The sequence below is a fragment of the Rhamphochromis longiceps genome, linkage group LG6 (assembly GCF_057381845.1).
Source record: "Rhamphochromis longiceps isolate RC_006_pf linkage group LG6, R_longiceps_female_GT1.1, whole genome shotgun sequence".
Taxonomy (NCBI): Eukaryota; Metazoa; Chordata; class Actinopteri; order Cichliformes; family Cichlidae; genus Rhamphochromis; species Rhamphochromis longiceps.
In genome coordinates, this window is record NC_140562.1 from 19,139,378 (window position 1) to 19,165,788 (window position 26,411).

The 26,411-nt window shown below is 41.6% G+C and overlaps 3 protein-coding genes across 3 annotated transcripts; 1 reads left to right on the forward strand and 2 right to left on the reverse strand.

Annotated features, from left to right (window-relative positions):
• Window positions 1-1,337: 1,337 nt before the first annotated feature.
• marchf1 (membrane-associated ring finger (C3HC4) 1) lies at window positions 1,338-15,157 on the forward strand. The gene is made up of 7 exons (XM_085409583.1): window positions 1,338-2,238; window positions 8,736-8,786; window positions 9,876-9,949; window positions 10,983-11,801; window positions 11,955-12,135; window positions 12,248-12,392; window positions 14,841-15,157. The coding sequence occupies exons 1-7, from the start codon at window positions 2,152-2,154 to the stop codon at window positions 15,155-15,157; spliced, it is 1,674 nt and encodes a 557-aa protein (XP_085265709.1). The 5' UTR covers window positions 1,338-2,151.
• A 1,150-nt stretch (window positions 15,158-16,307) lies between these two features.
• Window positions 16,308-20,437, reverse strand: tma16 (translation machinery associated 16 homolog). Its single transcript, XM_085409584.1, has 7 exons — window positions 20,291-20,437; window positions 20,102-20,205; window positions 19,778-19,815; window positions 19,594-19,678; window positions 17,370-17,518; window positions 17,227-17,269; window positions 16,308-17,023 (listed from the first exon to the last, which is right to left on the reverse strand). The coding sequence occupies exons 1-7, from the start codon at window positions 20,291-20,293 to the stop codon at window positions 16,834-16,836; spliced, it is 612 nt and encodes a 203-aa protein (XP_085265710.1). The 5' UTR covers window positions 20,294-20,437; the 3' UTR covers window positions 16,308-16,833.
• Window positions 20,438-20,525: 88 nt separating this feature from the next.
• On the reverse strand, window positions 20,526-25,614 carry LOC146667860 (transcription factor Sox-18A-like). Its single transcript, XM_085408811.1, has 6 exons — window positions 25,372-25,614; window positions 24,896-25,047; window positions 24,651-24,807; window positions 24,384-24,491; window positions 24,055-24,269; window positions 20,526-23,932 (listed from the first exon to the last, which is right to left on the reverse strand). Exons 1-5 carry the CDS (start codon window positions 25,612-25,614, stop codon window positions 24,153-24,155), a joined length of 777 nt encoding a protein of 258 aa, XP_085264937.1. The 3' UTR covers window positions 20,526-23,932; window positions 24,055-24,152.
• Window positions 25,615-26,411: the final 797 nt, after the last annotated feature.

Here is a 26,411-nt window from a genome sequence, read left to right on the forward strand (position 1 = left end):
GGGTTACTGAAGTTTGGCTAGCTGGTATATAATGATGTGCTACGTGACCGCTAGCGACATAGCTATGTTAGCATAATATAAACAAGCTAACTTTTTTTCCACTCGATAAAGGTTAACGTGAGTTTTCTCGGTGGTCAGAAACAAATGTAATCGCATGGCAGGATGCTGTAAAAGGACCAAACTTCAGCCAGGAGAACAACTGAGATAATTCATCTACAATACAAAGTTAGTCATTCATATACTGCTGCATGGGCTGGGCTGTAGTTACATCCTAAGGTTTTAAAAACTGAGCTTAAATAAATGATTAGCGGTAATAAAAGCCGAGGGAGGTCAACAGGGATCACTGACTGTTTTAGGAGCTTTTTGAGATCAAATAGAAGAAAATACATAGCATTAAACATGTTAACAACATAAAAGCCATATTAAACGCAGACTACTTTAGACCCGGAAGTAGGATTCGTCGCGTCATCACTGAACAACCGGATAGTTTCATTTTACGCTGTCGTTTGTTTCATGATGTCGCAAAATAAACTATTTACGGCAATATTTTTTCACCATTTTGATGGTCACTGTAGTGCCTATATTAATTTCGTAAAGTTCTCTCTTTCTCTTATATTTTATATAACCACACTATGGACAGACAAGCACCTGTTTTTATGCGTTGTGGTTAGCAACAACGATGGTAACACCATCGCGTGTCCGCTTGTTTATTTTCCACATAAACCTTTCACAATAAAGCTCAAGATCCTGTTGAGACTTTTCAAAATAAACTGAATCACGTGAAATAGCAGATTGTTTACGGATGACAAGTAAAAAAGAGCCGCCAGGTGCTAAAAAATAAACCTTAGACTCAAACGTTAGAACAGGCTTTTCCCCGCAGCACGCCGTGTAATAAATACAAAGAAAACGGCGGCTGTTACAACTTATGTCTAAAAATGTATAGTTTCATGCATCGGTTAAAACACTCGACTCCAGCTACATGACGCGCAGCTGGAAACACTTCCAGCAAGACGAGCTGCCCGAGATTCACAGAATTTACAGAAAATGTTACATTTTTGTGATTTATATCGTTATCGGACGATAGAATTCTTATATCGGGATATGAGATTTTGGTCATATCGCACAGCCCTAGTTTATGTGTAACCTGTGAATATTGGGGTGCTTTGTTTATTTTTTAAATGTGTCACATGTATTTTGTAACTCTTTGTCTCACAAAGTAGTTTGAGCTACTTTTTAAAAGCATCTTTAGTTGCTCCTAGTTTAACTCCTGGCTCTAGTTTCTCTAATACTACCTGAGCATGTCTGTGAAGATGCCCCTGCTTTTCAGTAATCACTTTCAGTCACACATTTTCCGGTTATATCAATCATAATCCTCGTGACCCGAGACCATGTGAAATAGGATTACATCCTTGCCACCCACACACACACAACCCTCCCACACACAAACGCACTCTTTGAAGTGAAGACTGATATGGCTGGAGATTTGTCCTTTCATAGCGAGTCAGATATTAATGTTCGTTTAATTGCCTAACATGACTGAAGGAATGAGGTGTGTGTATGAGTGAGTGCTGTCCATGTGCACAAGTTGTGTAAGCTTATTAGCAGCGCCACTGGTCTGAGGAGGAGATTGAGGTTAGTCTAAGCCCTAATCCTCGTGGACCTTATGCTTGTTATACAGCGACAAAATCCTGGCTCCACCCCTTTTGCAAAGACACACAAGAACACACACATACTCTCACACACTCACACACACGTGCGTCACAACAACACAGTTTCCCTGCCTCCTTGTTTACTGCTCAGCTCCATCTCAACTCTTCCTCTCTTGTCTCGCTCTCAGGAGGAAAGCGAAAAAAGGGGAGGAAGAGGAGGAGGTGGTGGGCACTGTGGAGTAGTTTCCCAGTCGTCATGACGACCTCACACCCCACCATCCTGCTATCTTCTTGTTACCACGGTGACCTGATCCCGTTTCATCTCCGCTCTTCTTGATGATCCGGATTGGCTCGATAAATAAGTGCGATCCGGGAGTGCCTCTTCTTATTTCAGGAACGAGCTTGCGGACGCGAGAACAGATCCCACGCAGGGACGCAGATTGGAGGACAGGACTGGGAATGCTGTGGGAGTAACTCCGGAGCGTTGCCTGGAAACAGCAGCATGCCAGTACAACAGATAACTGTGGTTCCGTCCAGGGACATAGCCAACAATGGCAAGAGTGCTCTTCGCTCCAAAGACAAGACCGAGGTGAGTCTCTGACCTCGAAATTTCACTAAGGGTGAGTAAAGGCTTTGTGTGAAAGTTGTGTTGTTGTTGTTTTTTTGGTTAAGGCTTAAAAGTAGCATAAAGTTGGTGATTTAAGATTGCAAAAAAGTTGTTTCTGCTGTCAGAAGGCTGAGGTAAATCGATTCAGTATTAATCTTGTGGACATTGTGTGTGTGTGTGTGTGTGTGTGTGTGTGTGTGTGTGTGTGTGTGTGTGTGTGTGTGTGTGTGTGTGCGCGCGCGCTTCTGTGCGTGTTTTTATCAGCCTTCAGTTTCAGTTCCCAGGCTTTTCAGCTCACTCACTAAACAACACACATGTACAGTATAGATGTATCACAGATCCTTCACTTGGGGTTTGGTGCTTTGAGGTAGAGCCTGACATCATAGCTATCATATCACAGACTGAAGGATGAAATTACATCACATCAGTTCACAGCAAGTAAAATATCCCACAGTGACACATCATGGCACACACACAGCTGTAGGAGCTGATGGAGCATAGCTCATATACGTAAGCATTTTTCATGCAGGAGAGCTCGCTAAACAAATTGAATGGTCAAATTTATCATCTTGATATTTAAGCTGTATACAATTTTAATATAGCATCAACTTATCCAAAATAACATTCCATCTTAAAATACTCCTTGATATCTGCAGTTCTTCAGTTGCTGATTAAAGTTTTCCACCATCAGAGCAATGGTTTCATAATGTCAGGAATGGGCCTAAACTTGACCTCACTTCACTTCATGGTATGCTGTGGTACAAAAACTGCTACACATCTTGTCACAGGTGATAAAGTCAGATGCATAGCATAGTGCTGTATTTCTCTGACAGTACTGATAAAGAACAGGATGAGTATAATGCCCATACATTATCTAACAAATAATACTCATACATAATTTGTTGAATAAGTCTTCCCAGGCTAGTTTCTTTGTTTTTGATATCCCCCTAATCATTACAAATCTGCTTATGAAGCGAGAAATTGCTGAAATAGCTGTGCCAGCTTCCTCAGGTTGGTGCAGTGTTGTGTTTTCTTCTTAATCTTGTAGAGCAGTCCCAAAAGTATACAGACTTTTGGAAATGTTCATCATTTCATTACATTGTGGGGGGGTTTTTTTGTTTTGTTTTGGGTTTTTTTGTTGCAATTTTCCTCTTTTTTTCAGTTGCAGCTGAGAACAATCCAGTGAAGAAAATACAGTTAATGGACTCAAAGTTAATCTGAATAAATCAACCATGATACATCATGTGTACCATTACTGTTTGGTTACACCAGTGGTTTAAGGCTGGATTTGTGGGGCACTTCCACCAGAGGAACCTTATCCTGCTTCTATTGCAGAAACACCTGCAATAACTGTAATATCTAAACATTGGTGTTTGTACAGTAAGCTGTTCTGATCTTGTTTAAAAATGTATTCTACTTTTACCACAGGGATAGAATATTATTTTTGCACCATCAGTGTGATTCCTTGTTAGTGAGCTCTTAGCCAAAAACTTCTTGGCATGGTGTGCAGAGTGTCCTTAAAAGTTTGAGGAAAATGGATAAGAAAATAGCAGATGAAGAAGTGGCAGGCCTAAAAACTATCTGCAGCAGATGAACACTATCTGAGAGTCATGTACTGAAGAAATGGGAAAAAAAATCCAGCAAATACCTGCCACAAAACCTGAGAGATGCATCCGGACCTTCAGCAGATCCATCTACTGTTGGAAGGGTTGCTGTCAAGAAGTCATTCTTTAGGAAGGGAAACGGGAAGAAAAGGTTGAGGTATGTCAAATTGCAAAACAACTGCGCTGAAAATCAGGGGCAACAGGTCTCATGGAGTGATGAATCCAAATGTTACATTTTTGGTTCAAATTACCATTACATAAGGAGGAGGTCAGGAGAGTCTAGGGCCTTTTGTAATGTGGAGGTGGAGGCTCTGTATGGTTTTGGGCTGCATTTCAGCCGGTGGTGTTGGAGATCTTGTCAGAACTGATGGATTTGCAGTACTACATGGAATAAATGGAAATACAGTATATGAAGTAAAAACAGAGTTTGTACAATTTTGGCAAGCTTGTACGTCAGAATTTAGTATAACCACTTTTGATCATCAGCACAGCCTGAACTCTCTATTTCTTGTAAGTTTTCAAGTCGTCTTCAGGAATAGTTCTCCAGGCTTCTTGAAGAACATTCAGAGCTCTTCTTTGTATGTTGGCTGCCTTTTGTTCTGTTCTCTGTTGAGAAGATATCACACTGCTTCAGTAACGTTGAGGTCATGGCTCTGATCCATGACTGATGGTGTTTTATCGTCTGTTTTTCTATCCAGGTATGTTTTCACTGCATTGGCAGTGTTTTTGGTGATCTTGGTCATGCTGAAAAACGATGCTGCTGCTAATCAGACACTTTCCAGATGGTGAGATGCATAGTTGTTACATTTGGATTTCCATGTTTTTAAATGCTACGGCTTGTGCTCGTAAAGCACTGAAACACTGTTCCTTTCTACCGTTTTGATCTGCATCTTAAGACGATCTGTTTATGGTTGATATTCGGCTGAAGTTTCAACAAAAAACAAACAAAAAAATATATTGTTGGAACAATCAGAACTTGATAATAAAGTCAGGATTTGCTGACAGTTGTTGGTCAGTTTGGTCTGTGACTCTGGGTTTCTTATGGAATTGTATCTGTTGTTTTCACCTGAACTTTCACTGTGGCTCAGTGAACACTTTGTGTTATAAAGACACAAATGCTCTGAGGTTGTTTAAAGCTGGAATTTTGTCAAATGCACCGCTTTCAAATATAAAGTGTGCAGCTGCAGTGTCACGGTTGGTTGTCTAAATGTGGCTGTAGGTGTGTTTGATCGTATGCCAAACTACAGAACCAAAATACATCCCTCAGTCCATGCTACATCACTTAATCCCCTCTGAAGAAACATGCACATGTCCACACACAGACTCGCCAGAGTTTCTGCTGTGCATCAGAGCCAGAGTGCCAACAGAGGATTCGAGGTTCAGGTGAGCGACAGCAGTACGCTACCTCTGAAACTTCACTTCATTACTGGAGAGCTATCAGTTATAGCTTATAGAAGCTAAATCTAGAGGAATTATGTGTTTTGCTGGAGTCTTATGATGGTCAGTTTCTTATTGCCCTCTTTTGCTGTGGCATTTAAAAGTTGATGCACTTAAAAAATTTGATGTCGTGTATTTTCTCTAAGAATTCATGACCAAAGTATTTTTGTGAGTGTTTAGCCCTGATATTAGGAATTGTAGAATAGCATTTGCTCTTATATCTTTGAATAGTATTTTTTAATCTCTGTTATGTGCCAGCCAAAGAATTGAAGTGTCAGTACTGTACCAGTGCTATGAACGCAGTCATTATTATGGTATTATGGTGCTTTATGCTCGTCTGCTAAGGGTAAAGCTTCTTTTTGCTTTTCTCTTGATTAACCTTTGTTGTCACATAGATGTATTTCGAATTGATGTAATGTCCTTTCGTTTAGAAAGGCAAGAAACTGTTTTACATATTCACACAATGAGCAAGCTAGAAAACGTCTATAAATACACAAAGTGTGATTTTGTCTGCTAGACTGCTGTTGTGCAGTTAGACACACCTCACCCCTTTATCATGTAAAGCATATTGTGCACACGTGCTTTATAAAAGACAGGTTAACTATCTGACTGGGTCTGTGCAGTATTTATTTTTAGGTGTAGGACAAACTTGTGCTGCCTCCCTTGTTTTTGGCCTCTTTTCTTACCTGAGAGGTGCTTCTTCTTTATTTGTACGTATGCTCCATCAAAGGAAGTGTGCTTGAATTGTTTGGGCTTTGTTGGCCTTAGAAGGGTGAAAGACTCAGTTGCAGGGTATCGATAAGTTGTAGCAACTCACACATGACGTGTTTTGGAACTTTATCTATGAGTTAAGGTTGGTCCCAGATGTGTTTAGCCTAGCATAGCACAAAGACTAGAAGCAGGAGGAAACAGTTGGCCTGGCAGGCTCAAGTCTGTTTCCTGTTGATTTCTTTTTTGTTGTTTTAAGCAATGTTAAACACTATTTAGAGCAACAGAATGCAAGAAGGAAAATGGTATTAATCGCCCCATCTATTACTTTTTTAAAATAATAAAACAGCACATACATGTCCATGCACGTCTTTTCCAAAAGATATTCTAGTTTGGTAAAATAAATCAGTTTTGTTGGAGAATGTCTGCTTTAGCCCACTGGTTGTGTAGCTGATGTTGGTTGTGTTTTGGGGGTAAGCATTAATGTTAATGGAAAAAACTCCAAACAAAATCAAGATCTCATTATTTCCTTTCATAGCTGTAGTCTTTGATCACCCACTTCTGGGGGTTTTTTTTGTTTGTTTTTTTGACGCATTAGAGGTTTACCACAACACGGAAACCAACCTGACTGGAAGGAATTACACGACTCCCAGGCATCAGTAGTTGTATCTTCTTAGAAATACCCTTTTTATTATGAAACTTTGGAAAGATGATGTGAGTAATTATAACTGGTCACATACATGTGAACACGTGTCCATCTCCTCTAAAAGGCAGAGGAGTGTTTGCTTTGACTCCAAGCAGGGCTGCACTGATTTAAAAGTGGCCATCAGAAAATCCCTTGATCAGCTTAGATGATGCAGTTCTCTGCTTGTCAGTGTCTCTTATTTATTTCAGTGATTTTCACAGAGTGTACCTACAACTGTGGCTGTGTATGGGCTGATGCAAGCTCAGGTTTTCCTATTTTATGTCAAGTATTTAAAAAAATAGATCTATGGAAAAACCACGCACATTTAACATTCCAACTTTGAACTCCACAAACATCCTGTAAGATACATAAAACTTAACAAATCTCAGCCCTTTAAAGTGTCCACTTTCATACTGACAGGTGTTATAGATACTCTATAATATATGACATTAGGATCAGATGGGTACTGGTTTTGGGAAAAGTTGCAGTTACATCTTTGGTTTTAGGATTTATTGACAGAAAGGAAAATACAGCCAGCTTTATCCATGATGTCCATTGTCCTTTTAACTCCTGCCAGTTCATTCTCCACTGCCCACCCACAGCAGTAGCAGACAGTTGGTAGGTTATTAGCTTGAGCTCATTGCATGTATGATACTTAAAACAGTATCCAACAAATATCTGCAACAAAGCCAGATTTAATCCCATAATGCAGGTGCAAAGGTCCATGTGGCTGAGGATGAAAGCGAACCAGAAAAATAATTGCTCGCTGTGACTGCTTCGGTTCATCTGCATTACTTATTCAGCAATCTGTAGCTTTCCCAACTCACAACCAGCTGATTTCATTTGAATTGAGCCATGTTGTTGATGTGGTTCATACGTAAAATAGAAGCTAGGTTTCAGTGATATGATGGTAAGAATTTTGGGATCAGGACAGATCGAAAGTGTCTGGAAAATAATTTGGCACCAAATTATTATGGAGAAGATATTTTCCTTCTTGGTGGTTTACCAGCTGGTCGTCACTTGGTAGCTCCCACTCGCCACCATCTCATTGGTAAGTAAAGCTGCTGCAGGCCACAGATGTCTGCTGGTGAAGCCCAAGGTCTAATAGGTGAGTTCAGACAATCAGCGCTCAGGACAGATTCTAGAAAAAGTGCCTTAAGTTGCCTTTAAATAGAGACACATTGCAGAGCAGCATCTTGTGCTCTTAGCAGGACAACCAGGTAATAGGATTGGCTGGCTTTAGCTCAGGTCACAATGAAGCAGCAAGGACATGAGGCTGTGCACGACTCTTGATGCTGGATTTTCATCGGTAAACACAGTAGGACTGATCAGCGCTGAATACCTGCTGGTGTTAAAAGCAGCTTAGTTTGATTATTGGAGTTTTGTTTTTATTGCAGATTTAAACTTTAGTGTCTTTTCTACAAAAACAGACACATTTCTCACCTCGCCTATTTTTGGAGGTCTTGGTGTTGGGTGGGTGGGGGCACGGGGAAGATTTAAACTTTAGTTTGAACGTTAACAGCATGCCTGATGTGTGTAATCATTTGATTTAAATTATAATGATTGCAGTTTGAAGGTGAAGCCGCCAGGTGATTTAGAAGTTATTGCTAAAGCTATTATGCGGCATTCATTTCTCAAAAAGAAAAGAAAAGAAACAAATATAAATGAAAAAAAAACAAACCCTTTTGCTGCTTTTCTGTGCATTAATATTCACCTTCCTGAACTTGACATGGGCATATTTGAGTAGTTTAAAAGACTTTATCTATCATTATCATACACAGAAAAAAAAAAAAAAAGCAGCAGCAGCTCTGCAGCAGATTGCACTAACACATATTCGGGTGAATCAGCCATTAGCTGAAGTCGACACAAGGGCTGTAAAATATTGTTCCAATATGATTTTATGGTTCTGTCTGGTGTTGTGTGCCAAAGAAATCATTGGTTTAAAAGCCTCAGGCTCCACAGCTGCTGCGCACTATTAAAGCATCACATCCTTCAGCGTGTTTATTGGGCTCTAATGATTTTCTGTCTCTCCATCTCCCCTGCAGGGGAGGAAGGCACCTGGGCGCTCAGGGAGTCGATCCAGCAACATCTCCAAGGTAACTGTTAAATATCGGTGCTTAAAGCATTAAAATTAAGGTCACAGTTCATAGTGTACGGTAGCATTGCATGGGAAAGCACAGTTTGATGTACGAGAATGTGGTTAGGGTGTGTGTCACACTTAGAGTAGAGATGGATGTTCACAAAACACCAAGTGCACACTGATGCATGACTCACACAGAGTACTCAATTTTCATTTAAGGTCCATTAGTTCAGATTTCTCATATAAACATCAATCATCATTTGAAAAGCTACAGATCACTTTTTTTTTTTATCACATCTATAAGTCTTTTCTATTTTTTTTTTCGCACGGCCTTCAAATAAATAAGGCTCGCTACCCTCACGCTGGTTTTTAGCAGCACTAGGCAGCTGTTTTTAACAAAAACAACATCACCGGCTGAAGACTGTCTTCAGTGTATTCCGATGAATCATCTGAGACTAAACCCGATTTGAAAGTAGAAATCATAACACGGAAGTTAAGTTTTTTACATGACCAGAAATGCAGCTCAAATAGCTCTAGTTACTCTACTTTTGCCAGAGGCGGAAATAAGCAGTTTTTTGTTCACATATTAGCTAAAAGAGCTTCAAAAAGCAGCAGCGATTTACAGTATAGTATGGGTGCATAAATGAGGTGCAACCTACTCAGTGTCACTGATTATTGAATGCAAGCACAGTGGAAGAAAACTTTTTGCAGTGTGTAGGAGAGAATCTAAAAGCTGTTTTCCCTCAGAAATTAATGATTCACCTTCAATCTTATTGTAGTATTTTATATATATCTACTGTCTATATTTTATGCATTAGGTAAGTTAAATTGTCAGTACCTACAGTAAGAGTTACAGTAAAGGGTCACCCACATGACAAATGATAGTACATTAAGGAGTATGTTTGATACTCAAATCTTAGGGTTTTGGGTATTTCAGGAGTACCTTCTACAAAAAATAAATGAATAAAAAAATTAAAATGCAACCACATTTGAGCACCAGTAAACATTTACTGGCACCTGATTCATAAAACAATGTGTGATTGGTTGTTTAGTAACTCATAAGTAATTGTAGAATGCACTAAATAGAGGATGTTGGTGGTTGCAGGCTAGCAACTCGACTGCAGGGCTCACTACAGCCTCAAGGACATCCATAACACCATCCGCTCAGGACATATGCAGGTAAGATTGGCTTCTCTTGCAGTTACAGTTACCTGGGAAGAGAGACTCCATTCCTTGACTATCTGCAAATATCTGTTCAGACATCTCTTTTAAAGCCAGGAGCAGCCAGCCTTCTCTCTGTGATATTAACATGCACACTTCTCTTCTGAGTGGGAGACTGAATTAGCATGGTCGGCTGCACCCCAAGGGCATAACAAACTTAAAATGTGTGCTGTGGCGCTCCCATAGTGCAATCAATGGGGGGGAGATGACTGATTGCAGAAATGGAAACCTTCAGCTTGTTATACCCACTGGTGCCGTGTTGGCCACACTGACAGGCTCAGTCCTTTGGCTTCATGGTCGAAACAAGCCTGTGTGTGTGTGTGTGTGTGTGTGTGTGTGTGTGTGTGTGTGTGTGTGTGTGTGTGTGTGTGTGTGTGTGTGTGTGTTAGCACCTTAATTTGCTGTCCTAAGTTCAGTCCATGTCCACTGCCTGCTTGTTTGATTATTTAGTCTGATCATAAGCTGTAGTTTCCATTCTGTTTCCTATTATCCATTTCCTGTTTTGCAGCGGCAGCTTCTGTCCAACTACTCTCAGCTTCAAATGAAACAGAAGCTGTGTTAGCAACCTCTAATAGCAAATAACTCTTTGTTATCTACATTAATTAAAGAAGAATGAGATATTCTGTGATCATAACGTGTTTCCAAGTATAAGAGAGAAATCATAGGCAGCCCTAATTCTGTCACTTAGAAATTAATCTGAATGACAGCAGAGAATATATAAAGAGAAGTGTCATTTTACCGTAAATACACCAGAAAGCCTGAAAAAGAAAAGAATCAGTGTTGCAATGGTGTAAAGTCCAGTTACTTGTTAAGTAATCAAAATCAAAAATGGTAGCATAAATTGTTACTAGTAAATTGACTAAACTTAATCTTTAAAATCATGCAGCTATGTTTCAGCCCATTGCTTTAGTTATGACAGATTTATGTTTTTCCATCTTGTTTCACTTTATTTCATCTCCATCTGTGTGTGAATGTGTGTGTGTGTGTTTAGTTCTGGACAGCTGACCCGCTTAGAGGAGGATGTGTCTGAGTCACGCAAACACAAAAAGCACACGCACAACTCCTCTGCAATGACGGTCACTGGCACCACTCTGGGCTCATCGGCTCAGGCACAGAAAAAGCAGGTGAAGCGACGTCACCGCCGCAAGAGAAGCAGCTGCACGGCCATCGACTGCGTGGAAACCAATGGCAAGCACGACCACAGCGACCGGAGCCTCAGCTCTGACCGTAGTGAGCTGGGCGAGAAGAGGGAGCACTCCTTCAGGAACCGGAGGGATCTCCCGCCTCGCTTCCGGTGCACAGGTGCGCCGCATTCAGACTCCTCTGAGGATGAGGCGTGCCGCGAGAGCCGCAGCTGGAGCAAAGAGAAAGCCAGAAGAGCGCGCCGCCGCAGCGGGAGCAGCCGGGACAGGGAGGTGATAAACCCACACAAAGGAGGAGAAGACAAAGCCGAGATCATGGAGCTGCAATCTGTGGGCTCAGATGAAGGGAAAGAGAGTCAACCTCTGATGGAGGACAGCAGCGGCCTTAAGAAGCGCCACAACCACGGGAGCTCAGTGAAGAGAGACGGCCATGCATCGCAGAGGGATCGATCGCAGGGCAGAGATAAGGATACGAAGAGCTACAAGTCACAGAGCCCAAGAGGCAGCTCCTCATTGGCCGACGACGGCGAGGAGCTCATCACCAAGAGATACCAGGAGAAGGGTTCAGGGGGCGGGGATATGTCAGTGCCCACACTCCAGAAACACTGTGGTGCGAATGGGAACACACCGCATCCCTGCTCTGACGACTCTGAGCTGGAGGTCTGCAGGTTAGTTACATAAGTGTGAAAACTGATCATGTACTGACCCCAAGTTTATCTTCATTGCCCAGATGAGGCCAAACAAACAAAGACAAAGAGAGGCACTAAAATAAAACAGTGCAGAGACTGCAGGTCATTTCTCCTCCTTCTGTCTGTGTGCAGGATCTGCCACTGTGAGGGGGACGACGAGTGTCCGTTGATAATGCCCTGTCGCTGCACGGGAAGCCTCAGTTTTGTTCATCAGGCCTGTCTCAACCAGTGGATCAAATCCTCCGACACTCGCTGCTGTGAACTCTGCAAATTTGACTTCATCATGGAGACGAAGCTCAAACCTTTAAGCAAGGTACGCCGCACACACTTAGGTCTTCCTGAAAAGCGTTAAGCGCTGAGATATGCAGGGCAGTTCTGAGCGTGTTTCTCTGTCTCCCTCCTGTGTTCGCGCCTCTTTCTTCCAGTGGGAGAAGCTACACATGTCGAAGAGCGAGAGGAGGAAGATCTTCTGTTCAGTGCTGTTTCACCTGATAGCGATAGTGTGTATATTGTGGTCGGTCTACATTCTGGTGAGGAGAACTGCTGAAGAGATCCGACTCGGAAAGAACGGTCAGTGCTTTCCCTTCGCCTCCCCGCCGCTCACACGCCAGAGTCAGGCAGCATGCAGTACGGTCCCTGTGGTGTCTCCTTCACTGTTTGCATGTCAACACGTGTGTCCATAGTTACATGTTGGATACTATTTCTCACCACATGTAACATAAACAAAAAGCCTTCTTTTTTTATTATCATCTACTATGATCAATGTGTGGATCTATATTTATAATTATAATTAAATTGTCTGCTGATAGTTTGTCTTTTTTAAATGAGAATTATAATTGAATGTCACCTTTCACCCACTTACTTCACTTTCTTTTTCTGGATGTGCGTAGCGTTTGTTAATGCACCCTATGAGCCATAAAATCCCTCAGATTTCATATTCACCTCTTCTCTTATAGAATAACCGACAAATACACAGAATTAGTAAGAACTCCTAAAATGGGTGCATTAATGTGTGGGTGTTGTTTTCCTTTTCATTGATTCATTCATACAGATGGCATGAGTGAGTGGAAAGGAGTTTCCACTCACTCACACAGAGTAGGTTTAACTTCTTTAATGTTTCTTTTCTGGTGTAGTCAGTTACTTATGGCCGGTATTGATGTGGGTGGAATGGATTTATACAGGATTGTAACCATGCAAAGTGTATTAGCTTCAACTCTACTGGTACAATATGTCAAAGAATACAGTGTGCATAATCCACTCCCAACATGCCCCCACAGCACCCCACAGGGTACCTTTAACCTGCAGGTATGCCTGACTCTGGTTAAGTGATTTTAAAAAGTTTCGCCTGTTTGGGTATATTAGGTACATTATACATTAGGTGTTTTACTGTGATAGTCGTCCCTAAACATTAGACACATTAGGCGTCCTGCTCTAGTGTGGAAGACGGACTTTGCTTTTAGACATCCTCTGAAGAGTTAACTTTCAGTTTCTCAGACAGTTTATAACATTTGAAAGTCTCAAAATAAATGTGTGAAGCTGCTGAACTGAGCATGTTTAGCAATACTTGTGGTATGTGGCCAAGTAACTACATCGCGCTTGCCATATTCACAGGCCACTTTATTAGGTACATGTGTTCAACTGCCAATTAAAAGAAATATCTAATCAGCCAATCACATTGGCTGGTTAGATATGGTCAAGATCATCTGCTGATGTTCAAACTGAGCATCAGAATGAAGAAGTAGGGCCATTTAAGTGACGGGACGCCGTCATGGTTGTTGGTGCCAAATGGGCTCATCTGGGTAGTTCAGAAACTGTTGATGGACTAAGATTTTCCCACACAACCAGTGTGCAGCGGTTCTATGGAACGAAATTCCTTGCTAATGCCACAGATCAGAGGAGATGGGCCAGACTGATTTTGTCCCCTTATGAGAACAGTATGCACATCTCCTGATAACGCACCATGTCACACAATGTTCAAATCAATGTATTAACTGTACACAAATGGCCTCCACAGTCACCAGACCTCGGTCCAAAAGAGCAGCTTTGTGATGTGGTGGAACGAGAGATTCACATCACGACTGTGCAGCTGACAAATCTGCAGCTACTGTGTGATGTTGTTGTGTCAATATGGACCAAAATGTGTTTCTGGCACCTTGTTGAATCTGTGCAACGAAGAATCAAGGCAGCGGTACCTAATGAAGTTGAAAGTCACTGTTAACGAATATAAAAGAGCTTTTAGTTTAATGTGTCATTTTTGTGTTTCTGGGGAAATTAACATTTACTGAAAATGTTTCAATTTTCAAGTTTACAGGAAGTTATTTTGACAAAGGTGACACATTTTTTGGTAATTCTAAGAGAAACACCTACCAAATTTATTGGAAAGTGAAACCCAAAGACCAACTGTCTGCAACAATAAGGTTTCAGATGTTATACTTCAAAGACAGGAAGGTTCCCACTGCAGCCTCGGAGTATAATCTCAACAACATAATAATAATAATTTTTTTAAAACAGCCGGATGGAGAAAACCACTTGGAAACTAATGCAAAAGTAATTTGCATGGTACACTACTTATACCTGAAATCTGTGAGATGAACACTCTCAGGAATGTGAAGATGATGCGATTGTTGATCAGTATCCTCTGATCCACGAGTTATCCTTCAAGTCACAGTTAACACCCCTCAGTGCTCTTCTACATTCATGGTTGTGTTCAGTGGTGGTGTGTGTCGTGTTGTGTTTACGATGTAGGACGTAAGAGTAGATGCAGAAAAATACATATGACCTATAAAATCATAAGCATTAATATTTAGAGTATTTCTACAGTGTTTGCACAATAGAATATTTTCTCCAGAGATTAAAAAGAGAAATTGCTCTTGATTGCAGCCGAATTATGGAGAGTTTCTCTTCTGAAGTACTATACGCCGCAGGGTAAGCACAGCTCTGCACATGCCACCATCTTGACCCCTCACACGTCTGCGAGGGGCACTAACAGCTGCTGTGTGTGTGTCGGTGTCCTTTCAGGTGTGCTGGAGTGGCCCTTCTGGACTAAGCTGATTGTGGTGGCCATTGGCTTCACGGGTGGCCTCATCTTTATGTACATCCAGTGTAAAGTCTACCTGCAGCTGTGGCGCCGCCTCAAGGCCTTCAATCGCATCATCACTGTGCAGAACTGTCCTGAGAAGGACCTGCACAACCCCCAGGCCCGGCAAAGCACCATCGCCAATGGCAGGCATGAAACCGTGGAGGTGCCGGTCAGCCAGGCCCCAGCTCCGGCAGCTCCGATGGACTCTGACACGTCAGTGGAGGCTGCCGTGGCGCCGGCGCAAAACCCTGTTTGACTCATCTCCTCCTGCTCCGAGAACAGTCCCTAATCCCACTCTGCTCATGGTAATGTCAATGAGCACAGTGAGATTTGGACTTGTGCAGTGTTGTAATGTTGTTCTCAACTCCAGTGGGTGCTGTTGGACAAACGAACTGATCCAGTCCTTCGGTGATCCAGAAAAGTTGGGGTCAGAAGGGCTTCACGAAGAAAAGAAGAGGGGCAGAGTGTGGAGAGAGGACAGAAACAAAGCCATCGGCACAGAATGCTCGTAAAGACCGTGTTTTGTGGTTTACCGACACTATTTTATCCCAGTATGCACTTTCTCAACCTGCACTGATATGAGTTAAAGATGTGAACACTCTGCAGATGCTCATCAAAGGTCTCAGTATGTTTCAAATGAATCACACATATGACTCGTAATCAGTCCCCACATCAGCTGACACTGTCACACATCCACAAGGCGGGACAATTAATAAGCTGCTTCAGCTTTTACCACCCAGCTTCTCTGACCTGCTTTCACTGATGCTGCCACTGTTCTGTGAGGGGGACTTGCTGCTGCTCTTGCTGAGAGCTGGGAAGTCCCAGAAGAGAGCCTACACAGTCCTGATTGGCCCAGCTGAAGCCTCGCATGAATTGTAGAATCAGAGATGCAACATTGTAGCAGATAAGGGCTACTCTGAAACGCTCCAGATTCAGTCACTGCAGCCACGGTGCTGACTCTGAGATCTGTAACACATCTGTGCCCCTGGTGTTCACTGAGACTTCTCCATTTAGAAGTTGAGCTGCTGTCGTATTTTTGAAAAAAACATATGGACCAATCACTTTACATGAAGTGCAGATCTATGACCCGCAGACACACTACTCAAAAGTTTTTAATGAATTTGGAAAAGTTGTCAAAAGTGAGAGTGAGGCAGGATAAAAAAATACAATAGCTTGAGTTTGTTTTAAACCTGCCTGATCGGGCCTGTGTGACAAGCTCTGAAGCATACTGAGACCTTTACTCTCCTTTTGGACAATCAGGTCTTCAGACACCAAAGAGTCAGATGTTATAAGTAGAGAAACAGACCGTAAACTGAACCTTTAGCTCAGTCGGAGATCTAAAAACGTAATAGTCTGAAAGTTATCGTCAGATTATTTGTTAAAATAGAAAGTCTACAGTAGCCCAGTCGTTTGCAGCTTCGGAGGTCCTGAGCTGGACAACCTTTATTTATATGTCGATGTAACTAGAGCTTTCATGGTTTCCCCCCATTCATGTTTTTACATTAGATTATGAGCATTTCTCTTGATTCGAACCAACACAAAGTCGGCCTACTCAAAGCGACTGTTACTCACACATGACCACTTTTATAGTCTCGATTTGGTTTCTCACCTCACAGAAAATACAGTTTCCTCTGTGTCTTAAACCCACCGCAACCGCTATTTTCTAAATAAAACAGAGCATTCTGGTTACATGAAACGCATATTTGTTTGTGCAATAAATGATGAATGTAGAAACCTCTGAAAGGCTGGTGTGAAGTCACTGAGAAACTTTTAGCAGGAGTTCAGACTGGGAAAAAAAAAAAATCTGACTTTGCTATTTGAGGCTGTAGCACCATCTCGTGGACGGTCCAGGAATAGCAGCAGCATTTTCTCACACATCACATTAAGTGTGCTGAAAGTCTTAATACTCCAGCAGGTCCAACATGAAGAGTCTCAGTGGGAGTCTGAAATCTCATCCATTTGCTCACTGTCCAAATCGCTTCCATCTTCCTCATTATCATCATTCTCCTGATTCTCCTCGCCCTCGTGTTTCTCCTCTCCTTCCTTCTTTGACTCTAAACTTTTGTTCGAGACCTTGCGCAGTTTAATATTCGGAAGTTTCTTCAGGTCCCCAGTCCACTCTCTGCAAAATTTAAAAATGCAACAATACTAATGACCAGTCTTCAAAATCGAATCATTTCAAGTTCAGACTTAAGAGTCCATGTATGCACTTTTATCAGCTGATCAGCCAATCCGTGAAATGATGGAAGCTGAATAATTATAACATCTTCTCAAACAAAGAGAAACAAGAGGTTGAGTTTAGCTCATTAAAGCTCGTCCACTCACCTAAAGGTCTTCAGATGTTTTCCGTTGATGATGTCGGGGATTTCTGAAACACCGCAGCAGAGGATCAGACAGTTTTACAGCCAGAGGTGTCTATAAATTACTCGTTTCTTTTTTATTTCTTTTTTTTAAAAACGAGGACTCACCGAAACCGACACCCTCAAACTGTGCCCGCTCTCGCTCGATAGTCTGTTTGATTACGGCCTCTCTGGCGCCATGGAGACGACCCTGCCGACCTTTGATCCCATTCATGAGTTCAATCTGCTCAAGTTCAGAGTCAAATCTGTGGAGGTATCTGAAGACAGAAAACATACTACTGTTCATACACTTTGTTGCTTCATTTTATTTTAGGATACATATACAAGTATTTCATGAGTTTAAAACACTTTCATTGGGGGAAAAATATAATTTATGCATAAAGTCAATGTTTACAGTATTTAACCTTCTTCTTCATGAGATCTGCAGTTCTTTGTGGTGTGCTGGATATCAGTGTCCGGGCAAAATCCTGACTGATTGCGATTCATTCCTGGCTCATCAGTGCTCCAGGTTCATCACAGGTTCTGGGGTTCTGCTTGTTCACGTTCAAGGACTGTAACTAGATTATGGTGGCATTAGGATCTAGGTAGTTAATTTGATGATCTTCAGGCCGCTTAATTACCATTTTTTCCTCGGGACACGGTGCTCCTTTGTGCTGGAAAATGCAAAGATTGTCACCAAACTGTTCTGGGAGCGATAAAAGAAGCTGGTCTTTTAAGATGTTTTTATTGGCGACAAACTGATCGACTTGGGAACACAATCAGGATTTTCCCCTGACATGGATATCCAGCACACCATAGAGAACTGCAGAAGTTATGAAGAAAAGTCAGTGCTGTAAATTCCTTGCTTAAACTGTTATTTATGTGACCACAAAAGACTCTGAAACTCATAAAACACACATATGATTGATCTGTATCTTCGTTTCACATAAAAAGGAATACATTCGAATAAAAACTGCACAAAATTAACGCCACGGCTCAAACTTTTGGTTGTGATTGTTGAAGGTGATGGTTTCTGTTTATAGTCGGAGTGGAACCGACCAATCATGGTAGAGGGGGTTGGGTTCATGCAGGCTGGAGAATAAAACGAGGGCTGTATTAGGGCTGCCACGATTACGTCGACTATCAAAATTGTCGACGACTGATTTAATAGTCGATGCGTCGTTTGAAGCTTTGTAAGATCACAAAAGACACAGGAATAATTAGTAAGATTTAAGAGTGTAATAACGGACTGAAACAGAAGATGGCACCGCTGCATGTACAAGGATGCCAGCTGCCGTTACACCCCGAAGAAGAAGTAGCTCTGTCCCAGAATTCATAGCGCAGCCCAGCTCAGTTTCCAACAATGGCGGCAGCTAATTAGTTTTAATATTACTCTTTCTGGGTCACAAAATAAACGTTTAACATATTTTCAGGCAAGAATGTAGCTGTGTAAACCTCAAATATCTGCTCAGTTTATCAAGACACCACATATTTTCAAAAGCGCGCCGACGTTTTCGGAGACGTCTGTTAGCGAATAGCTGGATAGCTAGCCGGGGGCAAGGCTAACTAGAGCCTGTGAGAACACCGAAATCGTTTTCAAACCCACCGCCGTCTTTCGCTACTCAGGTTAAACATATATAAGTCACTGAGATAACTTAAAAATGTTATTGTTTGGCTTTTTTTAGTATTTTATTTGTTCCTGAGTAAATCGGTTTGGCTGAGATTAAAGTTATAGTTTTTACACAGCTGAATAAACGTCAAGCAGACAGCTGATCATCAGAAGTGTGAGATGCTCCAGAATTTACTCCAGTGTCCTGTTATATTTTAGATAGAAAGGAGTTTATTAAACTTCACCGAGACAATCTGCAAATTTCATTAAAATTTAATAAACTATCATCTTGTCTTTATTTTTAGTTAGCACATACCTTAAACACTTAAAGCTGTAAGCTAATGATAGTTATATAAGAGCAGATGCTGCTGGTGCAATAAGCTGTAGTTTTACGTCCAATGGATGATGATCTGATTAGTCGACTAATCACAAAAATAATCGGTGACTAGTCGACTATCAAAATAATCGTTTGTGGCAGCCCTAGGCTCTATTTGCCCAAATGAAATCATCACCTGCTGTCTGATGACATGTAGCGTTTTGTAAACAATGGCCAGCTGATGGATGATGAAGTCTCAGCCCTGAAAACATGAACCACTCTCACCAGAGACTGGGGCAGCTCACAGACTGACTGATGGGCTCACAGTTTAATGCATGTACGGGCTCTCTCTCTCTTTTTGTTTGTGCACTTCCAAATGAAAAATAATGTACTCCAAATTCAAAATGAACATAAGCCCAGAGCCAAACCTCTCAATGATGTCGCAGGCGTCTTTTTTTGTGTAAGTCGCCTTAGCTGGATCCAGCTCACTCTGAAACCACAAGAGCTTCTCACCTGTGATTGGAGATACAAGAAAAAAAGGAAAGAAAACATCAATAAACACCTTTTTCTTTTTTGCTCTTGCAATAACATGAACGAAAAGCTTGCTCTCACCAATGTTGCTTAGACGAGTAGCTTTCTCAGTCTTTTGCCTGCAGCATCAGAAAGAAACCAGTTAAACCTCCTTTAAATCATCACACAGACGCTGTTTACTTCACACAAGAGGTTAAAGAAAACTGTCAAGGCAGGATGAAGTGTCTCAATCAGCCCAAGTTACATTTAATAACATGTCCCTGAAGCCACGCTCGTATTTGCATCTGCAGACTCGCAGCGCGGAGGCGGAGACATGGCAAGAGTTTAACACAATGCTCAAATGTGAGGCTAACAACATGCTATTGATTCGTTAAGGTGAGCTGATCTCTGCGGCCATCTACAAACCTCTCTTTCCTCCTAAGTCTGCACTCCTCTCGGGCCATATAAGCTGCCTTCCGGCTGTACGGATGAACCACTTTCTCCGCAGGTTTTCCCCTCTGAATCTTCGGCTAAAAAACACGACGAGCTCCGATCATTTAGAGGCCTTTTATTAACGCTACACAAACAGAAAACCCCACAGTTCAACATACTCACCATTTTAACTGTGGAAACACGTGTGCTGCGGGGTCTGTTGACAGCTGGACCGGAAGTGGTCCGTCTTCAAATTAAATCCGGACGTCGTGCGGGGAAACTAGAGAGGTTCCTCCAACTTAATGAGATACCTCTACTACTACTGCTACTAATAATAATACAATTTTAAGATGCGATCAAAAATAAATTGAGAAATTTATACACACACACACACACACACACACACACACACACACACACACACACACACACACACACACACACACACACACACACACACGTATATATAATAAGAAATTAATGAAAATTAATGAATTTTTCCTCTTCATGTTTTTATAATTAAAGAAATGTAAACACTGAAACAGACTGCACAATAAATATGGATACATTACAAATTCTGTAGCTAAATTACGCAAAGTAATCACTCCATGAATAAAATTAAAATGATAAAGAATGGTGCTTTATTCTCCTTCTTATCCATTTTTTAAGTAAAACCCAGACATTTGGATCTGCTTCACTCCAATACTGATATTGCGTTTATTGTTGAGAAAACAAGTGTACTTGATTTGATCTATATCTGTGTTTGGCAAGATTTAGGTGCTACTCCTTGACTCAGGAATAAGTATCTGTAGAGAAGAGGAAATTATAATATCAACATTCATGTCCACACGGGTGCTGAATGAATGCAGCGGCATTAGTGGGACCAGTTGAGACCAGTCGGACTCCCCCTGCACTGCAGGCTTCATTGAAAAGATTGGATATGAGGAGAGGAGCGAGCCTCCGTCTGCCTGAAATGCACTCATTTTGGAGCTACAGGCAGGCCCATAAGTTTTTGGACAGTTATACTTTTTGTGTGTGTTTGTTTTTGTAATTTTGCATCTGCATTCGTGGATTTTTATAGAATAGAAAAATATGGTCGATGTAAGTTTTATCACACTAAAGCATTTATGAAATGTGAGTAAGCAGACTAACCATGTATGAATAGCTCTGTCTCCCAAGCCTAGTCACAGTTAATAAGGTGGGATGCCTTTCTGCCACAGTCTTTTTTCTCTGTCAGTAGTGACGGGAGAATTCATTTACTTATATAAAATAATAATATACTAGGATAATACTCCATTAAGAGTAAGACACCTGGTGGTACTTGCTGAGCATTGAGTCTGACTTGGGTTAATGAGCTCTCAATTATAGACTACTCTCTCCACACAAGTACAAACTGCTGCACAGATCTGCTGTGGGAGAAGTATTGCAAAAGTCGGGTGTAAAGAAACAGCCAATTTAAAAGCTGAGTGATGTGAAACTGATGACTTGTGTGTAAATTCAGTGATTTGAGCAAGACGTCAAGACTTTTCAACCATTAATATCTCCTACGCTTGCAGATTTATTACACACACACAGATGTGATAAAACAGTTCCTTAAGTCTCTTGAAAGCCTTCTGAGCAGATTCATGCCAGCTGATTGGAAACTTTGGAGAGGTGAGAGTGGTTTCCTGCTTGGTCTGGGTGAGTTAGTGTTTTTCCGTAGTGCCTGGCGCTGCTCCTCTGGGTCATCATCACTCCTCCCAGGGCTTCCAGCTGGAGCTGATTAGACCGGCAGTACTTAAGACCAGCGCTTACAACTAACCCTTGCCAGAATGTCTGCTAACCTATGTTAGTTTGCAGCTACTTGTATCCTGTGTTAATCATAGTGCCATAGTACCTTCTCTTGTCTTCTCTGTCAGTTTATGGACATACTCTCTCCATCTTACCATAATTTCTCCAACCTGGATGCTGGTCACTTCTGCTCCATCAAAGCCAGTAATATCTCACTGAATGATATCCATCCACACCTGCCTGCCCCCCTTTCACTGCTTGGAACCTCAGGATCAATCCTCACTGGACCCACCAAGACCACAACCACTCCAACCAAGACCTTCCCCTCCAGCTCACTCTACCTGCAAATAGGTAAGACTTTAGACATTTCACCTGGACTTTGCTCGCACTTCTCAGAACCACCTTGACTCTCTTTTCGCTCTGTTTCAGTGCCCCAGTCAGCCAACTCTTGAGCCACAGTTTCTCTGCCAAGTCCGTTTTCTCATTGCTGGCAACTGAGCCCTGACATTAGTGGCAGTACAATCTTATTGTGTTTACGGATGAGCTTACGGTAGAAATTGGCAAGGCCAAGGAAACACTGAAAATGTTTTCTGGTAGCTGGTTCAGGGCAAGTCCATAACTCCCTGGACTCTGGTTGGGGTCTGTGCTAATTTGATCATTTGACGACACAGCCAAGGGACAAGATAGAGTAAGGATTAAAATTTAAACTTCTCACTTTTCACATACAATTTGTTCTCCAGTAAGTGATGGAAAACCTGACGAATGACAGACTGACTCTCAGAGAGGTTCCTGGAAAAGATCCAGATCTTTTCAAGAAAGGTAAACACAAACTAGTTCAGAAAGTCTCAGATGATGTCATTTACCAATATCAGAGTTGTTGGTGCGTCAGAATGGCATTACTAAGTATTCAAAATGAGCAAGTTGGGTTTTGAATGTTGTTTTCTATCCATCTCCTTGACTGATATGAACAAGATTACAAGTATTGCATAAATCCACTTTAAAAAAAAAACAAAAAACAAAAACAAAAAAACAAACAGAGAAAAACAGATGTAATGGGTATTTATTTTTAACAGTAATGTTGTTCAAACCTCGAAATATCAATGCAACAGCAAAGGGACCTGTCTGTTGTTGTTGTAGCTGTTAGAACTGATGTCTGAAAGCCAACAAAGATGCCCAACGGATTTACTTTGCCAAGTGGATCATCACGGCCTTGCTTTTTTGGTCCATTTGATCAACCTTTGTTGTTATTATTTATTTCATTTTATTTTCAGTTGTTACAGACATGGCTGGGGGATAGGAAAGAGAGAAAGAAAGATGAAGGGGGACAGTGAGAAAGGACACTTAAAAAGGAAACAAATCTCCCAGATCACCTGTTGAGAGAAAAAGCAAAAACGAGGGCGACATAATAAACACAGCACCATCGCATTAATCTAGCTAACAGTAAATACTAAATATTGAATGTTGTTGTGCAGCACGCAGGACTGACAACGATTGCTGTGACTTAAATAGTCACAGCAATCGTTGCTTGAACCAGAAGAAGAGCTTTTGTTCCACGTGAGGATTGTGGTTGCTTAATGAAGGGTGTCCTAATACCAGGGGCTTCAAAGAGATGCATCTCAATATGTTTGGAGTGGTTGGCTGATAATGAGAGCTACCACTTCTGTAGGATGGGTGATATCTGGAATGTAGATACTAATGTGGATAAGTGAAGTGTTTCTGGCAGCTCCCCCAAAGGAATATTGAGCTTGATGGCTTTGGTTTGAGCCCCAAAATGTGTTTGTCTTTGGAATCTATGAGTGCTCAAAGTGAATGGGAAACTATCTGAGAGGTGAATTTAGCGCTGAGCAGAAGTCTATGTAGGGATGCTTGATTAATTTTGCCTGCCGTTATCCCTACTATGACTGCTGGATGTTGGTTAACCGCAAAGAACAGGTGTCAATAAAATGTCCTTTTGTGCGACAATAGAAACTCACCAGCTGTGATCCCTTCCTCTCTCTCATGGAGGGATACAGATTCTTCTCCCTGCCTGCTTCCTTAGCCAGTCAGCAACTGTTACTTTGACAAAAGGTGATGAGTTTATGTGATGCTGTGTCACAAGTTCAAGCCTTTGTTAAACACACTAATGAATTTTTTCAGGAAGGCTATCTTTAACTATGCCCCAATTCAGGGGCTACTACCTTCGAAGGCTGCAATTGAAGGCCGATTATGTCACAGCCAGGTGCTGAAGGCTGTCCCAATTCGAAGGCTGCTCCAAATGCGGCCGACAAACGCTCCTTCATTTCCCCGAATTTGAAGGATAGGTCGGATGTATCGAAGGAAACGCCATGATTCCCAGAAATAGTCTCTCACCGGTGGTACAGCTCCGATTTCTGACTCTCTTCCTCTTTTTGCCCTAAAAACAAACACATTAGAATTTTCACGAGCTGATACAAACTCTCCGATGTGAATGTTTCATCATTCAGTGCAGTCACAGGCACATGTATGAATGCTGGCACTTTGGACATACGTAGTTGTCTTTGGTGGACCGCTGTGGATGCTCGTTTGTGTGACGCCATCTTTCTGTCTCCGCCCGATCGAAATATTTCGCCTGCTCATCTTTTGAGAGCAACTTCCACTGTGGACAGAAGAGCACAGGAACACACTGTCAGCATATACAAATGCACAGCTACACTGTTACTACACATTACTACAGGACAGCTGGTACACATGCATAAACACGAGCACAAAACACGAACAGATCCATAAATGTATGTAGAGTTAGTTACACACTTACTCTCGCTCCCGCAACTGCATTCACAGCTGCACTCCCACTCATGTTCAATTCAGCCACCACCTTTGGCCTCTGCTCTTTCAGATAGACCATGAAGGCATTTGGTGGCTTCTTAATAGAAGGGCGTCCGTCATCCTGATGGGATTGACGCGGTCGTTTTCTACAGGGATAAAACACAGAGTAAGAGCACATGTCAACACTGTGAGAAACCTGCAGGACGGTGAGAAAAAGCAGCACAGCAAACTTACCTTGGAGTGGACCTGGTGGGTGGAGGAGCAAGAACAGTGTCTGGTGGTGCTTTGGGGATCACATTTACAGGCCACTGATACAGTAGCTTCTGTGGAGGGAGGGAGAAGGTTAAAACCCCACGATACTGACACTTAGTCCAGCACTTCAGAGGCTAATAATGATAAGCGCCACAGAAACATGTACATGTGGACAAATTCAAACTTTGGTAATTTAATCTTCACCAGATTCAAAGAAGATTGCATGAACAACACAAAGTGATCAGTGGGAGGAGAACATGTGCATAAAACTACATTTATACATAGCTTCACTTTGCGCTCCTCACTTATTTTTGGAATTATAATTACAGGCAGTGATTAAGTTTACTGATCAGCAAAGCTTCACACCACAGTTATACAAAGGTAAAATACAAGGAAGGTGGCAGCAGAAAAACAATTTTTCTTTCATCTGACCTGAAGTATCTGACAGTTTTAAGCACCTTTATCAGTAAACACCTGCCACCACCTCTGGCTGTCTGAGTGAGGAGGTGAGCTTCCACCGGGATAATGGGAGTGACCATCAATGGAGCTTGCTCCTGAAACAGAGATGGAGCTGATCCCAGGAAAGATTCTCCAGTATGATTCATTGCTGCTAGCTGAGGGGAGGCGGATGGTCCAGCAGGAACAGGAGGAGGAGGTGGAGGGTTGGGTGTTTGCTGTTGTATTTCATACCTGGTGTCCATTTTCGTGACACAGGGCTTATGTGGCGTTTTTTATTTGAACTCGGCCAGAAGAAAGACACTGATTCTGTCTGGGATCCTGTGGCACACATACATAGGAGGTTTTGATTCTGTTAGACAGAGACTGACACCTTACATAATACACAACTAAACCCAGGACAACTATTGTGTGACTTACCAGTTAAAATCAGTATCAAATGTAAATATTATATTGATTTTATTAAAAATTCAACAACCTTTAAATGTGTTGTATTTGTAAACTAATTGAAACCAAACTGAAAAATGTAAAAACATTCAAACCAATGAATACACAAAACTATCAACTATTGCAGCTATCATTAAATGTCTGCATGTACATATAATCACTAGTTCTTAATTTGTTATATCACACAATCAGATTTTAAAGTGTACTTTTTCTGATAGTACTACTGCACTTTTTGTTCAGACTTTTACATGTTGTGAATTACTTAGTTCACTGTTCACTCATCCACAGTCATCATCATGGCTGGATTTCCCTCTTGAGGGTCCCCAGGGCAGTTTTTCTGAGCCTCCCACTCATGGGGCTATTATGGTAGAAAAAGCATTTGTGCATGATTTCACTGTTTTCTGCTAATCCAAATGTTTGTATCAGAAAGCCTGGTTATACTTTGACAGTGATATGCCCTCCTCTTTGACAGTGTTTTTTTAATTTGGTTAGATATGTTGAAGTTGTTTTTTTTCATCGTGGTGTTGTTGAGCTGAGACAAAACAACCAAAACTATGTTTATCCAAAAACCTATGGACTGAAATATATTTTGAAA

Excerpts from the sequence above, each read along its gene's own strand:
- marchf1 (XM_085409583.1), top strand. The coding sequence starts at position 2,152 with ATGCCAGTACAACAGATAACTGTGGTTCCGTCCAGGGACATAGCCAAC. Across the intron at positions 2,239-8,735 it reads GCTCCAAAGACAAGACCGAG|GGGAGGAAGGCACCTGGGCG; the intron begins GTGAGTCTCTGA and ends TCTCCCCTGCAG. Across the intron at positions 8,787-9,875 it reads GATCCAGCAACATCTCCAAG|GCTAGCAACTCGACTGCAGG; the intron begins GTAACTGTTAAA and ends TGGTGGTTGCAG.
- tma16 (XM_085409584.1), bottom strand. Across the intron at positions 19,816-20,101 it reads AGACTTAGGAGGAAAGAGAG|GCAAAAGACTGAGAAAGCTA; the intron begins GTTTGTAGATGG and ends CTGATGCTGCAG. Across the intron at positions 17,024-17,226 it reads AAACATCTGAAGACCTTTAG|AGAGTGGACTGGGGACCTGA; the intron begins GTGAGTGGACGA and ends TAAATTTTGCAG.
- LOC146667860 (XM_085408811.1), bottom strand. The coding sequence starts at position 25,614 with ATGGACACCAGGTATGAAATACAACAGCAAACACCCAACCCTCCACCT. Across the intron at positions 24,492-24,650 it reads ATGCAGTTGCGGGAGCGAGA|TGGAAGTTGCTCTCAAAAGA; the intron begins GTAAGTGTGTAA and ends TTCTGTCCACAG. Across the intron at positions 24,270-24,383 it reads GGTCCACCAAAGACAACTAC|GGCAAAAAGAGGAAGAGAGT; the intron begins GTATGTCCAAAG and ends GTTTGTTTTTAG.